The sequence below is a fragment of the Tauraco erythrolophus genome, chromosome 2, assembly GCF_009769465.1.
Source record: "Tauraco erythrolophus isolate bTauEry1 chromosome 2, bTauEry1.pri, whole genome shotgun sequence".
NCBI lineage: Eukaryota > Metazoa > Chordata > Aves > Musophagiformes > Musophagidae > Tauraco > Tauraco erythrolophus.
In genome coordinates this window covers 85155535-85172441 of record NC_141466.1, presented here as the reverse complement: position 1 = coordinate 85172441, position 16907 = coordinate 85155535, and the positions used below count along the sequence as shown (strand labels likewise).

The window sequence follows — 16907 nt, the reverse complement described above, 5'->3', positions numbered from 1 at the left end:
GGGTGTGGTGATGCTGATACTGCTTTTAGGTCCATATGAACCTGAAGGGCAACACTAATGGGGCAAAGCAGGCGATACCTTCACAGTGATTGCAATTAGTATAGGCTTCAGAAGCAATACCCTGTTTCATGTGAGATTTGCAAAAGAGCAGAAAGGATCAGCAAAGTAATACTATAAAAGTAAACTGAAAGGCCAACTCTGTGTTGTCACCTCTTCCAGACTGACCAAGAATCTGCAAGATGATTTGGATGAGCTCTAAATCCATGGAATGAGGGAAGCAAAGGAAAGCGTAGGGCAGGAAACTTCTCCGGGGATAAATTTCTGAAGACACGGAGCTGTCTCTCAAAAGAAGAGGAAGAGACTCTTTTTGTACAACGCACAGATATTCTCAACTGTTCCCCAACAGTGAGATGATGATATGGGGGCTTTTCCAGTTCACAATGCTTCTGGAAACAAAGGTAGGTTTGGGAAGAGCTGTTACAAGGAGGAGTATGTATCAAGTAGCACTAGCGAAAGGCTTGCATTTGAGCACATGATGATGTGATCTGTCTGTGCAAAATACCCTAGTTAATGACAGGCCAAGTATATACATGTTTTGAGCTTAGAGTTCCTTGCCTTTGTGAAACGTTGCTAACAGTCCTTTGTCACTGGAATGTTCTCAACTGGACTGAGATGAGCTCTTGTTTTACAAACAACTAATCTCACATCAGTCCCAGCAACAAGAAAGTGTCATGGCAAACTCCATAACACAGATGGATGGAAGACTTCATATTCCATCTAAGCCTCAGTGACTTTTCTTAAGTTAGTCTTAGTAATTATTTGTCTGAATTTCACCCTGGTTACTGCACTACAGCAGAGCTTCAGATTCTCCTTATCTCCTCTAAGCATCTCCAGCCAGGTTGGGCTGCTACGTTTTATCCAGTTTTCTCTTGCCTTCAATGCAACTTGGTTTTGACTCATATCGGCCTATATGGACTAAGGAACCTGTGCTGACAAAGTTCCGCAGCCCTTAATTCAGGGTGGAACGATGTTCGGCATGCTTTCATTCCTAGTTTGGAAAAGTGCATTTGAACAAGAACCAAGTCACTGAAAATGCAGAACATGGAATTAATCAGCAGGAGTGCGAACTCCACTTTACAGTTTCATCATCCCCTTACCTGTGCTGTGCCTCAGTGTCTGATTAGGGAAAGGGAAGCTCCTATTTAAGGAGCTAATGATGGCTCATGAGTGCTGAGGTTGTTAAAGCACTTTGCAATCCTTGCATGGAAAGTAGCACAGATGTGCAGAATTATTAGTGCAGCGTAGTCCCACACTCATCACTAAACCGTCTCCAGGACTAGGGGACTAAGGCATGTAAAACTGAGATACTGGAGGCTTCGTTCATTATTCTGCAGTTCAAGACTGATTACTAAATAAATGTTAGAAGGAAAAAAAACAACCTCTTGAGTCAAAAAAAAAAAAAGCCATAGAAGCGCAGCTGGATGTAAAGAATGGGAATGCTGTTTTGAGTTGCTGTCCTTAATGTCAGTCTGGAAACAGCTAAATTCATTTTTTTCTTCCTCCAGGAATTATCTGAAGAAAACAAAGTTGCACGCATTAGGGACACTGAAACTTCTGTAAACTGGGATTCTTGGACTACCTTGTAAATGTAGAAGGGTCAGGGCTAGAGAATAGAAAGGGAAAATGGAGATGAGATTTTTTTTTAAATTGTGCCCTGGTGTCAAATGCACAATTAGGCCGAAGTAAAACGGAGCAGAGTTTCTGCAAGCCCTTGAAGCATTTTTCAACTGAGACAACAGCAGTGGAAACCATTTCACAGTGGCTTCTAAGCACTGGCGAGTGTTACATCACACACTGGGAAAAGAAATATTTTTCCAAGAACTGATCATGGCATGACAGACATGTCTTGAAAGACGTACTGTGCATAGAAGGTGGTCAGTATGTCTTACTGATGGTCTCAGTTCTTTGAAACAAAGTTTGCATACCATAAATAAGTAATTTTCAGTTTTCAGAAGTACATGTGAATGAAAATTCAATTCAGCAGGAGAGAAAAGAGCCTTGCTGCTCCCTTGTCTACTTCAGCTTCTAACTTAAATTTTTTTCCAGTGGGAAAAAATAAGAGATGTTCCTCTGTGACCTGGTTGGCATCACCACTGCGTTTTAGCTACTGCTGAGCTTTAAGATCTCTTACCCAGATTGTCTCAAAGCTACAAAAAACCCACCCCAAAACAACCCGAACTTGCTATCATTTCACAAGTCATTGCACAATTAACACACGTGCACACTATAACAAGCATCCTTGCACTACTTTGAGACCAACCCCCCCCCCCCCTTTTTTTTTTCCCCCTTTAACTAAGGAGAAGCTTTAATGTTAGAAGCAGGTGGGGAACAAAATCTAAGCCAGTTTGTAGTAAAGGAAATGCTACAGAAGCTAAGCTGTAGTTAACAAACTTTTGCCTTTTAAAAATGATTCAATTTCTTCCTTACTTTGCCTTGTTTGTAGTAACATAGAGAAAGTGCAAGATGCTTTTTGAACAAGGAGAAAGCTTAACTTTCCCCAACTCTATCCACTCCCAGTCAATAAATGGAGAAGATGAGGTGGAATAGTCATCTGTAGATATAGACTACGCTTTGGTGGCTTCTGCTTGTTGGCTTTGAGAGCCAAAATTCAGGCATTTTGTACATATAAATATATATAAATATTTTTGCTTACTTATGGAATGTTTGTGCATGTTTAGGGCACCAGTTCAAAATGATGAGAGATGGTTAAGGCTAAGAAAATGAAATTCATTGCAAAGCTATAATTTTGTTTTCATTTTTCTCCTTTACAAAGGAGACTAAAGCATCTTCCCTGTAATAGTCAGCCACTGTGTAATCCCCCATCAACACCAATTCTAGGGAAAACTACTCAGGACCCAGTCCCTGAGGTGAAAAGCTAGGACCTCATGATTTTAGCTCAAGTAATCCACATAATTAACAGCACACATCAGTGGAAAATTAAACATTCCAAGGCCTTGGACCTGTTACCTGAAAAATAAAAGGCATTTTCTGCACAGGATGGCCTAGATCCAAGGTTTTAAGCATACATAGTAATGTAACAATTGGCCAAGGGCTCCAGTTCTATCTCAGGGGGCTTCAACCTCACTGAAGAGTGCTGTGCTTACTCCTGAGAAGTGCCAAGTGGCTCCAAGGAGGTCCTGCAAACCTTCCCATCTCTGCTAGGGCCATGTTGCACCTTGCAAGTGCTCTGACATTGCAGGGGAATGCAAGGAAGATGGGCTCCCAGCAGCTCCTGTTCATTCACGCTGCCCCAAAAGCAAAGTTCCAGCCAGACCTTTCCTTACTGCCCCAATTTCAACTACTGTATAGATGAACAGAACATAAGGAACCTGTAGCTACCTTTCCTGTTTCAATATAGGCTGGCATTGTCTGAAGCAGAGAGTAATAAGAACACCATTTGCCTTTAAGTAGCTCTGTGGAATTCCTTAAAAAAAAAAAGGCAAACTGTGGGCTTATATTGCTGAACATTTGTTTTTCATGCCTCACACTAGCTCTTCTCACCCTTTAAATACTCACAAGACTGACAAGAACCAGATACCACACACACTCAGTCTGAAAAGGAGTGGTCTCAATTCTCTACAGGGCCAAGAAGTTTTGAACTCATCCTTGGGCTCCTATTGAGCTTGGCATTGCCCAGGACTAGAGTGGTATAAACCCCTTCCTTCCTTTTGAGGCTAGGAGGCCTCAGTACACAAGGTTTTGTCCCTTCTCTCACGTTTCCTGTGTGGAGACCTTGTGGACTGAAAAGTGAAAAGGGATGCTTAGGAAACCCACTGCTGTACGTGTGGAAGAGGCTCCAGGCTTTATCACAAGCAGAACCACCATGGAGAAGGACGTCTCCTTACTCTCCCTGCAACCAGGTGAGATCTGCTTCTTAGTCTACTCTAAAAAAACAAGACTTTGGTGGAAATTGAAAGATGTCAGTGCAAGGATGCTCTTTGGGCTAGTCAGTAATTTACTTACCCTTGCTGAATTCTTCCTCTATTATATTTTACATGCAATGCATTTGCATATCACATAATGATGAAATCTGGAGAGTTCTCATATTCATGTTGGTTATCCTCTATTCTCTCTTGCCAGGTAGCTACATATAACCTGGTGAGGCTTATACTGATAAATCAATAAATCAATCAATCAGTCACTCACTCCATTCCTCTTGAATCAACCCAAGCCATTCTTTGGTAAAACTTTTCAGGCTTGGAGACCTAAAACCAGCCAGTCCTCTAAGCAACATGGTTTCTGCCCTGTAAGTTAATGCAATTCTGTTTGTGTCCATCACTAACCTTTAAAATACAAAGGTTTTTGCTGATTGAGTTGCGGACTGAAATCAATAATGTGTAGACTGCAGGGTAGTATTTCACCACAGCATCAATCCTCCCCTGTTTCAGTCATCTCTCTCTCTCTCAGCATTGTTTTCCAAAGCTTCAGCAGCCTTCAGATTCCACCAGCACCAAAACATGGTGTTTCAGCCATAGGCATCAGCTCGTGACGATGCTTGTCCTGTACAGTGTTATTCAGAACAGCAGAACTCTTTGGGCTTGCTCTGGTTTAGTGAGGTTTAAGGTCTGGTTGCAACTGGACTTCTTTCTTTTTGTAAAACACAATGCTATGTTATTTTGCTAAACATGTAATCTGCTTAATTACAACTACTGTGACAAGCCCAGAATTCTAACAAGAAGAACTCCTACAGAACATCCCGCAGTGATAATGGGAAACACACTGCTATTAGTGACTTATTTTTTTCTTGCCAACTGTGTGCCAAATGATGTTCTAAAATGGACCAAAAATTCTTGACAGCTACAAAAGGAAAAGAAATAAATCGTTCCTAAAAACTTAACAGTCCATTACATTAGATTTTTAAGCAACATTTAAGATACAGTTGAAATCAAGAAAAAAATATAATTGTTATACTCTTATTTCTCACCTGTACACTGACCGTGGCAGTTAAGATGTGAGGCAGTATTACTTACTGGTTTACACACTGTTAATACTTACAGCATTACTCACTGTTTGTTTGTGTATAAAATGTTTCATCCTGGTTAGAAAAGAAATTCAATGTAATGTAATGTGTTTTCATTTTAAATTCACTAATGTATTTGGTTTCGCCTAATTTTGCTGTCTTCTAACTGCGATCAAATTGCCCTACATTACATTAATAAAAACAAAGAAAAGAAAAAAAAAGAAAGAAAAGGTTTTAACCGGTTCTCAGTTCCTGGCTGCCTGTCTGTGAAGGTTTTGTCTGTCAATACGCTTGCTTCAGTGTTCCTGTACCTGAACTGAACGGCTTTGTTGAGCGCACTGGGAAGAGGGCGGCGCTGCCTTCCAGGATGGCAGGCACTCCCACCCACAGCCCATGGCGCAGGCTCACGGTGCCTGTCCCAGAACTGGGTGACTCCAAGCAAGGTATAGAGTTTTCTGCAACGCTCGCCTAGGACTGCTGAGCTATGCCAGCTTATGACAAGCTCTTAACCCAAGAGGAACTTTACAAGATGACCCTGTTCGACAAACAGTATTGAGATGACGACTAATTTAAGTCTGTTTCTGGTGTACGGGTTCCCACAGGGCATTCACATATGCAATTCTGTGTCAGCTTTTCCAGTGGCACTTTCTGCAGGACATGTTTACATCCAGCTGCTTCTAGGAACGAAGTTTCCACCTCCCTAGTGGCATCACTTGGCATTTTTGGATAAGGACAGCACTGGTGGTGTCACAAGTTCCTTGTTTTGCCGTTCCAGGTGTAGTATCTTCTGCTTATCCTCCACCTCCTGCCTATGCCACCAAGAGCAATGCATCAATGGGAGGGTGAGGTGTCCTCCAAGCCCAGAAGCTCCTTCACAAGTCTTTCACCAAACTGTGCACGGCTATACCTTGTCACATGGTAGGCCTCCGACATTTTGTAGAGGATGTAGGCATTGTTTATAGCGATGCTGATGGCAAACCAGAACACTTGTTGCCAGGTCTTGTTTGGTTTGTGAGAAATGAAATACCTAAAAAGCCAAGAGAGAAGGGGAGGGAAAAGCACTGTTCAGCCAAACACTTGCAGCTAGGATACAAGAAATAACCCCAGATAAAGATTCTGCAGGCCCAGGACTTAATACCTAGTGCAAGTATCATCTTAAGAAATTTTGTACAACGTATTTGACAGCCATTTACAGCTAAGTTGCACAATTTTGGAAATTCCTAACAGTGCCTAAAAGAATGGACTGCCTTGTTCTCAGAAGCAAAAGCTCAGCAATGCTCTCACCTCTCTACCACTTCACGTAAGTGAGAGTACCGCTACAGACTCCTTGAGCTTACTCGTGACTAACATCCATGTGATAGGAGCTGTGGGTCTGAATCCCTTCAACTTGTAGCTACAAAAAAGCCTCAGGCACATTATGTTACAGTTTAGGGAAGATTGCTGATGCTTCTCCTCTTGTTTATCTCTATTGTGAGCAAAGAATGATTTCTGCTGCTGTCAACAGTAAGTGGGAGGATGTGGGAGTAGAGCCAGAGTGTGCAGTGTTGGCATGTGGAGCACTTCTCCATAAGGCAGAACTAGAAAGGAATGACATCCTTATATTTAGGTTCTGACTAATTCTAGGACTGCCAGAATACTTGCTCTTCAGTCATAAGATTTCTCACTTTCCTACTTTTATTTTTTTAGTAACCATTTAAATCTACTACCTCATCTCTTTTTCATATTGATTCCCTCAGATCAGATCCCAACATCGGTCTCCAGCAAGCACCCCCTCCTCTTTCATCTTTTCTACTGAATTCTTGCTGCCTTGCCCAGAACTGGCTTGGAAAATCCCTGCTGCTTTTTCTCTCTTCTCAGTTTTTGGTTCCTGAAATCTTCTGCACCTCATCGCTATTCCCACAGCCAAGCTTCATCACTGCTATTCTTACTCCTTGCTGTTTTTCCCTGCTACATTAAGAGGGAAAAGGAGGACTGAGGACTCCAACTAGAATCCAGGAGCCAAAAGATCTACATTCTGCTCTCACAGATCATCTAGATTACCTTTACATTCACAACTCAACATCTTTTCTTCTGGCTCCAGGTGACACAAATATCACCAGGACAGATAATCATCTAAACACCATCTGCTGATAGGGGTGGAGAGCTGAGCTAGCCTGAGACACTTGTGAGGCTTGTGGACCCTTGCTGAATTCTCTGTTTAGCCTTCAATTAGATGTGGCCAAGAACAGCAGCCTGCTGGCTCATCTTCCCAACACTTCTTAAAAGTCATTCATGAGATGCTAAGAACATAAGTCTCAATTTTTTTTTGACTGGTGGACGGGTAGATAGAGTCAAAACACCATTAGCAATGCAGCTCGCCCTTGTCCAGAGCCAGCTTCTCATCTTTGACTGAAAGAGGTGCTTTGTCAGAGATTAATTCCATGAAAGCGGGATCAGGCCCTCAGCTGCAGCCTAACATGGAGAACTCAAACATTGCTGCCAACAGAGAAGGAGTGAAGGAAATACACACACACACACACGTGCGTGCACACATTCTTACTTACTTGCTGTATTTGTCGTCATATTTGCAGATATAGCTGAGGTGAGCAGCAAATGCTTCAACTGCCAAGGGGCATGGAATTTCTCCGCTTTTTCTCTTAATTATGACTCCTGCATCAATTAGAAACGTAACAGTTTTAAATCCACAAGACAGGTCTAGCAATTAAAAGATACAGTTCCTACATATGGGTAATTATAAAATAAACCTTACTGACAGTTTCTGCCCTAAAACTCAGAAGTTATCTGTAACAGAGATGCTAATTTGATTTTTTTTTCCCATCGGTAGGACATTGAACAAGTGGAAAGGGAAGAAGACGGATCATTTTTCAGTTGGAAATGAGAAGGTGTTAGACACAAACACTTTCACCTTATGTTCAGAAAAAAACACACATTGCCATAGTCCCACACTAGCCCCCTACTGACAGTGTATTAGTCTCTCCTCTTGGTTCACAATGAGTTGTGGTGACCTCTAGAGCTGTGACTTGGTACTTTATGCTTTGAGTTCTGAAGGTCCCAAAGGAGTCCTTTGAGATTAAATCCTTTGCTTATCTCCACCCACAGGGGCCAAAAGCAACGGTACCTGCACTCCACCAGCTGATAACTGACAAAGAAAGAAAATACAGTAAGAAGGAGTCAACCAGCTAAACCCAGTCCAGGCAGAGGTGATGCTGGTGGGTGAGTTGAAGGAGCCACAGTATCTCTGAAATGAGAAGCAGCCTGATTCACTGGCGTGGGGAGCCAGATGTACACTTAGGTTGCTTAGTGGAGGTAAGCACACATTTCTCTGCCTGTGAGTGACGTTCCCTGCCCTGCCTGGCCAGCTGGCTAGATAATTCAGCTCACCATGGGGAATGATTATCCTGCCTACTGCAGAAATCTGCGGTAAGGCAACAAGTCCTCTGCAGCTACCTACTTACCACTCTCTGCACAGACAAAGATGTGGTGCCTTGAGCAGGTTACTGCAAGAACCTGCTCCATTCCCTCATATGGTGCGACTTTGACTTGGCCTTCTCTGACACTACAGTAATTTTTATGAGGTTGAGGCTCTCCCAAGAAACTCCCCTAGCTCTTCTCTGATTTATTCCTCCACTCTTCTTTGTTTTCCCCATCCACGGAAGCTACTCATAGGAGGGAAGGATAAGTAAAACAAACTTGTAGTACTTCATTAAGGAGTCTGTTCCCTAACTTTTGACTTTATATCCCCACAGGGTTTGATGGTCAGCTCTCCAGGATATGGACTGTCTCTTGCTCCATGTCTACAGTGCACTGTCTAAGGGAGGATATCCCTGCTCTCCCCCAGGCACAACACTAGTTTCCTCCAGGTCTAGAGGAGCACAGGCTTGGCTGCGCCCTTTCTCAGCATTGCGTCAGCACAGGTCCAATTCTGGGCTTTCTCATTTCTCAAGCCTTCAAACTCTCATTGCTTGCCTTCTGCCAACTGTTTTACAATCATCCCTAAAATGCTCCTCACGTTTTGATTACAGACTTCACCATTTCATTCCTTCAGCTGGAAGTCTCATTCCATCCATTATCTCTGTCAAGCCCCCTGTGCTTTGCTAGCTGACAGCCTCTATTTTGAAGCCAGGCTTATGACACATACTAAATGTCACGTTACAGCTGAGCCATGCAGCAATTTATTTGGGGTCTTTAAAGTCTGATTTTTAAAGAGTCCAAAACGATATCACCTCTAAATTGTTCAACACACTCTCCTTTCACCTCTGCTTCCCCAAGCTTGATAGCCCAAGGGGAAAAAAACCCAATCAAATCAAGTAAATGAATCCTTCATTACCTTCACACACTTATTATATTGCTTTTTTAATCCTTTTCATGAGTCCTACAAAAATCTGGCCAGCATGAGGTAAAAAGGACTGATATACCATCAGCCTGCTGCATCAGTGCTGCAAAATCACTTGCCATCCCACCCGGGCAGGTCAGGAAAGGGGAAGTATGTTCCTGATGCCAGTGTTTTACAAAAAAAATCCCCTTCTCCTCTTGCTCTCTTGTCTTCTCTTTCTCACCCTTCTCCTCCTTTGGAGGATTTATATTTCCTTTGCAATTGGCTCTGTATTCACAATCCTTAAAAAAAATGCATTGCAGTGGCAGCTATGTGGGCACAATATACTCCCTCTCATTTTCTATTATATTCCACGTAACAATCCTCTGTTTTGAGAATATAAATAGCTTTTATACGCACATTATTTTTATAGCCTTTTCCTAGGCTTGTTTCGTAGTCATAGGCCACCTCTCCAGGGAAGGCAACTGCTGGAGCCGGGTCTTTCCTAACTGTGGGTATCTGTGGCAATCGGTCCCAAGCCAGCTGACTCACTGGCACATCAGATGAGCTATTTCCCCTCCTGGTCCTCCCCCAGCATCGCTGTGTTCCCATCCCTGGGTCCCTAGCAGCACTCCAGGGAACACACCGCCTGCGCTGCAGTCGGAGCCTGCCTTTGCCTGCCACTGTGGACAGACATCAGTTTTGGGGAGGTATTTTGGTGTTTTTTTTTTTTTTTTGCTTTGTTTTGTTTTTAACTTTTTTTAAAAAAAGGTTTTAAGCTGTATACTTGTCAAGCAAAGCTTGGGTAATACCATCTCAAATGAAACAAGCAGAAAGACAAAGGTGTACATATGTTTGTTTCCTCAAACACTTATTCTAAGTCAATCTGCGATTTTAGGAGCTAGAATCATGTTTTTTAAAAACAGAGGCTCAGGAGTACTTACTAGCAGTTGCATCCACCTTGGCAAACACTGAGATTTCATAACATAATACAACAGAAGGGGCACTGCATGTTCCAAGTGCTGTATGGCTTTTTATCAGGACTTAGATTTGTTACAGTTCTTTATCAGAATTGCAGATAGCATTGTACAAGGTCTAGCGCTCAAGGTCTTCCCACCAGAGTCCTCTGGCCCCATCTCCACTCTCACCATACCTGGACACAACCCCCTGAATATAGTCTCACAAAGGACACGCGGAAATTTAAAGTTAATACTCTAAGGTTCCCTGTCCTGAATCATATTTTTTAACATTATGGTTCTTTCCTGATTTTCCAGTTCTGGGCCAATCTCACAGGTTGATTTTTAAAGGGAACTAGATTGTCACCAGACACTCCTCATCCCAGCTCCTCCTGGGCTAAAAACCACACAGGGACTTATACAACTGCTTCATACAATTGCGATGTCTCCACAACATCTCCTATCTTCTCACAAGTCACTTATGAGATGCCAACACACCATTTGAAGCTCTTTAGCCCTTACGTATGTGGTCCAAGCTTTGTTTTCTGTCCTTAGCTATTGTCCATTTAGCTTTTAAGTAGAGCTGGTTGGTGAAGAGCAGCTGTGAAAGCTCTTCACAGAAAGCTACTTAAAAAGATCTTGGGTTCAACAAGTTTTTGCTAAAGATGTCATTCTGGTCATCCTGCTGTGCAGAAAGTTAGGTTGCTGCCTGCTCCATTCTGCTTCATATGAAAAATAGAAAAAAACTGTAGTTATTTCTAGAACATATTAATGGGAAAGTGGGCACCAGATCTAGAGTGGAAAACCAAAAATGCAGCCATATCCCAGAGATGGGGAGGTTTAGGCTATCATATACATCACCTGCTTTAGAGTAAGGGTAACTTTTTACTCCCTGGAGGCCCCAATCTCTTTTGGCTTCTCAGTACTTCTGTGATACAGGCATAAGGGAAAATTAAACTTAAGTTAAACCTTAAGGGAAATTTAAAACCTCACTGAATTTTGTTCTAGGCAGAAACTTCATACTTCATAGCAGAGTAAGGAGGACACTTTTGCAAGACTAAAGGAGTAAGACTCGTCTTTAGCATCTGAGATGATGTATTATGACACATCGGTTCAAAACATCCATAATAAATAACCTGCTGCATCCAAGGCGAGTATTCATAGATCAGCTCTGACGAGTGTACTGCCCTCCGGGTGCCTCTGGCTTGGGTGGGATTTGCACTCCAAGTGCAGGCATGATTTATCTTCTCAGCTTTCCTTTAAATTGCAGTAAATAGCTCATTATTAGCTACATCCACCTCTTTTCTCATCCTAAGTTTTGCTTTGATCGGGGACATCAAGGGCAACAAGAAAAGCTTCTATAGGCCACACTGCCCAAGCTGCAGAAGGTAAAGGCAGGGACTGGGAGAATGAAGAACCACTCACTGTAGGAGAAGATCAGGTTTGAGACCATCTGATGAACCTGAAGGTGCACAGTCCATGGGATCTGATGACACGCATCCACAGGTCCTGAGGGAACTGGCAGATGAAGTTGCTAAGCCACTATCCATCACATTTGAGAAGTCATGGCAGTCCAGTGAAGTTCTCAGTGACTGGAAAAGGGGAAATATAACCCCCATTTTTAAAAAGGGAAAAAGGCAAGACCCACGGAGCTACAGGCCAGTCGGTGTGTGTCAAGATCATGGAGCAGATCCTCCTGGAAACTACGCTAAGGCACATGGAAAATAAGGAGGTGATTGGTGACAGCCAACACAGCTTCACTAGGGGCAAATCCTGCCTGACAAATTTGGTGGCCTTCTATAACAGGGTTACAGTGTTAGTGATTAAGAGAAGAGAAACTGACGTCATCTACCTGGACTTGTGCAAAGTATTTGACACTGTCCCACATGACATCCTTGTCTCTAAATTGGAGAGACATGGATTTGACTTATAGACCACTTGGTGGATAAGGGATTGGCTGGATGGTCGCATTCAAAGAGTTGTGGTCAACAGCTTGATGTCCAAGTGGAGACCAGGGACGAGCGGTGTTCCTCAGGGGTCGGTATTGGGGCCGGTGCTGTTTAACATCTTTGTTGGCAACATGGACAGCGGGATCGAGTGCACCCTCAGCAAGTTTGCTGACGACACCAAGCTGTGTGGTGTGGTGGACACGCTGGAGGGAAGGGATGCCATCCAGAGGGACCTTGACAGGCTGGAGAGGTGGGCCCATGTGAACCTAATGAAGTTCAACAAGACCAAGTGCAAGGTCCTGCACATGAGTTGGGGCAATTCCAAGCACAAGTACAGGCTGGGTGGAGAATGGATTGAGAGCAGTCCTGAGGAAAAGGACTTGGGAGTGCTGGTTGACGAGAAGCTTAACATGAGCTGGCAAAGTGCACTTGCAGCCCAGAAAGCCAACCATATCCTGGGCTGCATCCAAAGAAGCATGGCCAGCAGGTCAAGGGAGGTGATTCTGCCCCTCTATTCTGCTCTCATGAGACCCCACCTGGAATACTGCATTCAGCTCTGGGGTCCCCAACACAAGAAGGACATGGACCTATTTGAACAAGTCCAGAGGAGGGCCACAAAGATGATCCGAGGGCTGGAGCAGCTCTTCTGTGAAGACAAGCTGAGAGAGATGGGGCTGTGCAGCCTGGAGAAGAGAAGGCTCTGGGGAGATCTTCTAGCAGCCTTCCAGTACCTAAAGAGGGCCTACAGGAAAGCTGGAAAGGGACTTTTTACAAGGACATGTAGTGATAGGACAAGAGGTAATGGCTTTAAACTGAAAGAGAATAGATTTCAATTAGAGCTAAGGAAAAAATTATTCACTTTGAGGGTGGTGAGGCACTGGAACAGGTTGCCCAGAGAAGCTGTGGATGCCCCATCCCTGGATGTGTTCAAGGCCAGGCTGGATGAGGCTTTGGGCAACCTGGTCTAGTGGAACATCTCCCTGCCCATGGCAGCAGGGGTTGGAACTAGATGATCTTTAAGGTTCCTTCCAACTCAAACCATTCTATGATTCTATGATCTCTTGCCTTGTGTTTTTAAGGTTTTCTCTTCACGGCCTCCTCCACTCCTGTTAACATTTACGCTCAACCAAGTGCAAATATGTACCATGCATTTTCAGGCAATCCCACTGGCACCAGTCTCTCCCCAATTACCTTTGTGTGGGTTTTATTCCCCTTTGTCCCTACCTCCCTTCCGTCTAACACTTATGCTCAGCAGGTCTGTGCTACAGGCTTGCCTCAAGGAACACAGATTCCTCCTCTTCCTCCTCCTCTGTACTTACATTCCTTAAAGGAGACTTTGGTGGTCAAGCTTCAAGTTGGTTTAAACAAGCGTTGCTGCACTGACTTCAGAGATGCCAAATTAGAGGCAGGCAATCTGGTCTCCTGTCTTCCTACCGAGTCTCCATCTGTTCCCAGCTCTCTAGTACAGACTCACAGCACCACTCTAAAAAGCCAGTCTTTGTTTTCTGCTCTGATTCACCGTGAACTATGTCAACTGTCCCAGAAAGCATTTGGTGAGCAATGTATTGGGCATATCTTGCCTACCACCACACACAGGTCCTAATCAGTGGACCTTAAACTACCTCACATATATACAACCTACAATCCTGCCTATGCCAAACCAGACCCAAGGTCAATCACAAGCACAACAGCTCACACCTCCACGTGCTGCTTGTAAAGGACGCTGCCAACACAGTCTGCTTTTGGCCTCTCTTTTAAAGGGGCAGTTAACACTGACAATTACAAACAGATGATTTTTCTACTAGTATTTCCTTCACACACATATTTTCAGCGTTGGCGCTCAGACACTGGTCTGTCCAAGTCACCAAGTCCTTGGTTTGCTACGGCGCCTGGCAGAGCTCCTCGGGAATCAGCCATGCTTTGCTTCTGACAAGGCACTGCGCGACACACTAAGTTAACTTCTCAGCTTATCGTACAGTCAATCAAGGCCTTAACTTCGCTTCTGTAGCCTGGACACACATACGTCAGAGTCACTCAGGACTCAGAACACGGGTGTAAAAGATATCTTTGAATTGGTGTCTTTACATTTAAAGGTTTAGGTTATTCTTGTTTGTCTCATGTAGTTATACATAATTCTGAATAATAAAAATGAAGAGAAACTGAAGCAACGTTTTCACTGAAAGATGAGTTTCAAAGAGTTAGCTAATCTTACTGCATCTTACAGAAGTTTCCAAATCTTCCTAAAAACACCTATGTACTTATAAAAAGGAAAAGAATTCAGGATCAAGAAGCTCTTTGCAGTTATTTGAACTATCCAGGTTATCTGGTTTTGTTTCTTTTCATCAACTGCTAAAATCAATTTAATATACAACAGGAAGCCTTAATCATATTTACTTCTGGCAAAAAGACATTTGTTTGTGACTAAGGTTTTACTGGATATGATAAATTAATTGTAGGATCTGCTCAGAGTTCTAAGTACATCATGATGCTTATTAATTTTTTGGTAGCAGCAATCCTACAAGATGCTTTGCAAACGGGGCTAGTACAGTGTTATACAACAACCCTCTTCCCTTCTCTGACCATCAGCAAAGATACAATCTTTACATCTAACAGGATAATGCCTCTACCAGCTCAGGCAAAGGAGGCTGCATTAGCAGTAGGCTCTTAACCTTTGTATGGGAAAAAAGAATAGCTGTAGGAAAACACAAAAGGGAAGTCATCACTACTGCTACTGTTCATCTAGGATATTATGATCAAGCTCTTTTTGTTCAGGCTTATTATCAAACTCAGTGACTCGTCTTGTCACATAAAGCATGCAGACTTTCCAGATGAGCAGTAGGAATATTGCTTACCTTGTTGAACCGGTGAATAGGCGTTGGTCAGAAAACGAAAGTGCCCTTTATTGTACCAGCAGATCAAGGACATGTTTCCCTTCATTCTTATCCTGTACTGTCCTCTGGACTGGGGAGTTTCAGGGTTGTTCAGCATGGATGGAGGTAGGCCTGTGCAGTCACTCTTCCTGGCGCTCAGCAACCCACAGCAGTAAATCTCTGCATGTGAACAAAAACATTCCCTATCAGCAAGGCGTTGCATGGACCCTGAAAGCAAGAGCAGTGGAGCAAGTCTGAAATGACTTGACTAGAGAAAGAGCTTGTCCTACAACTTTCTAGCCCAACAGATCTGTTAGCCAACTGGCCTTCTCTTGTAATACCAAAGATTTGTGTCCTACATGAACGTCTCTGGAAACAGAGACAAGCGCAGAAAGCCTGCTCTCTTGATGGAATGTATTGACACTTCCTGCACAGTCATGATGAAATGACAAGGAGAAGAATTAATGTTATCTTCCCAACAATAACATCTATAATCTGTGTAATAGTCTTCACAACATGTTTAAAATTGGACTGGGGGAAAAAAAAAAGTAGTGATATGCATTATGGAACAAATCAGAATTTACGATCCAAGAGTGTCTTTGGTGTTTAACTAAGAGAATAAATCATGGAGGGAACAGAGAGGTAAGGAAAGCTACAGCATCTTAGATGTTAACTGAAATAAATTCTCCTACATGACCACCATGATGCTTTTAATCACAATAGCTGACAAATGCTGGTTTAATCTACTGCTTCACTGTGCTGCCCAGTTCTTGATTTTTAGCTCACTACTCCTTGAACCTGCATCATCTGGTTTGTTCAGGAAACGCTGCTTAAGCAGTTAAGAACCACGGAAACCACTGGTTGATTTAAAAAAAAAAAAAATGCATGTGCCAGGTGGACAGAGAAAATGGAAATACAAGTTTAAAGAAATGGCTTTTAGGGAAAGGAGATAAACCAAATAGTGCCCTAGTTGAGCGAGCACTGATCTTGTCCTGCACAGACATCAGAGGCTCCATAGGCGACACGTTCTGCTGCTCACAGCTTCTTGGCCTTTTCATATTTGAAAGAGGCAACAAATAAACACCACAAAACAGGTCTCAATGCAGCCAGGTGGGCACAAACAAAATTTGCAAACAATATTAATAATGACAATGCTTTAATTTGTCATTAGGCTGTGAAATAATAATGGCCTGTTTCCATTAGTCTAAGAGAAGCAGATCTTCTTCATCAATGTAATTGAACTCAAGGAAATCTGGGATGGAAATTTCCTTGGTCTCCCTTGGATTTGCATCAACCTGAGTGGAAAAAAAAACGATGGGCATGGAAGCAGGTGACATCTGTGCAGATCTTTCATAAGGCAGCTGAGGCTTGTGGTAGTTTAAAGCTCATCTGTCAGCTAAGTCTGCCTGATCAAATTTTTCATCGTGCTGAATTTTGCACGTTGGATAACTGGATATCCTTACAAGGGAAATGCTAAGTAAGTCAGACTACAGTGTCTGGCTTCCCCTGAGCACACTACCTCTGTTCTTGGGTTTCCCTTTATGTGCCTCCTCTGCCTCTGTCTTTCTGGAATGACCTAAGCTCTTCCATGCAGGTACAGCCTTTGTCCCTGACTCATATAGTCCCTGGCAAGCTGAGCATCCCCTCAACAGCTCATAGATACCACAGGAATACTAATACACTAATTGCTAATACTCATGAATTGGTACAGTTGCTGTGGGCAGGTCTACAAGACCCAAAGGGTCTTCCATCAGAAATTTAAGACATTCATGCCAGAAGAAGGTCAACCAACGCAATGCA

At 43.1% G+C, this 16907-nt stretch overlaps 1 protein-coding gene across 2 annotated transcripts in view; it reads right to left on the bottom strand.

Moving 5' to 3' along the window:
- Positions 1–5851: 5851 nt before the first annotated feature.
- PGBD5 (piggyBac transposable element derived 5) overlaps positions 5852–16907 on the bottom strand; it is a 68641-nt gene continuing 57585 nt past the window's right edge. Inside the window, exons 5-7 of one of the 2 annotated variants that reach the window (XM_086627300.1) lie at positions 15090–15287; positions 7564–7669; positions 5852–6047 (exon numbers count right to left, since the gene is read on the bottom strand). In XM_086627300.1, coding sequence (XP_086483426.1) covers positions 5852–6047; positions 7564–7669; positions 15090–15287 — 500 coding nt within the window. The remainder of the gene's footprint in view (positions 6048–7563; positions 7670–15089; positions 15288–16907) is intronic. The other variant, XM_086627307.1, reaches the window with a different exon arrangement.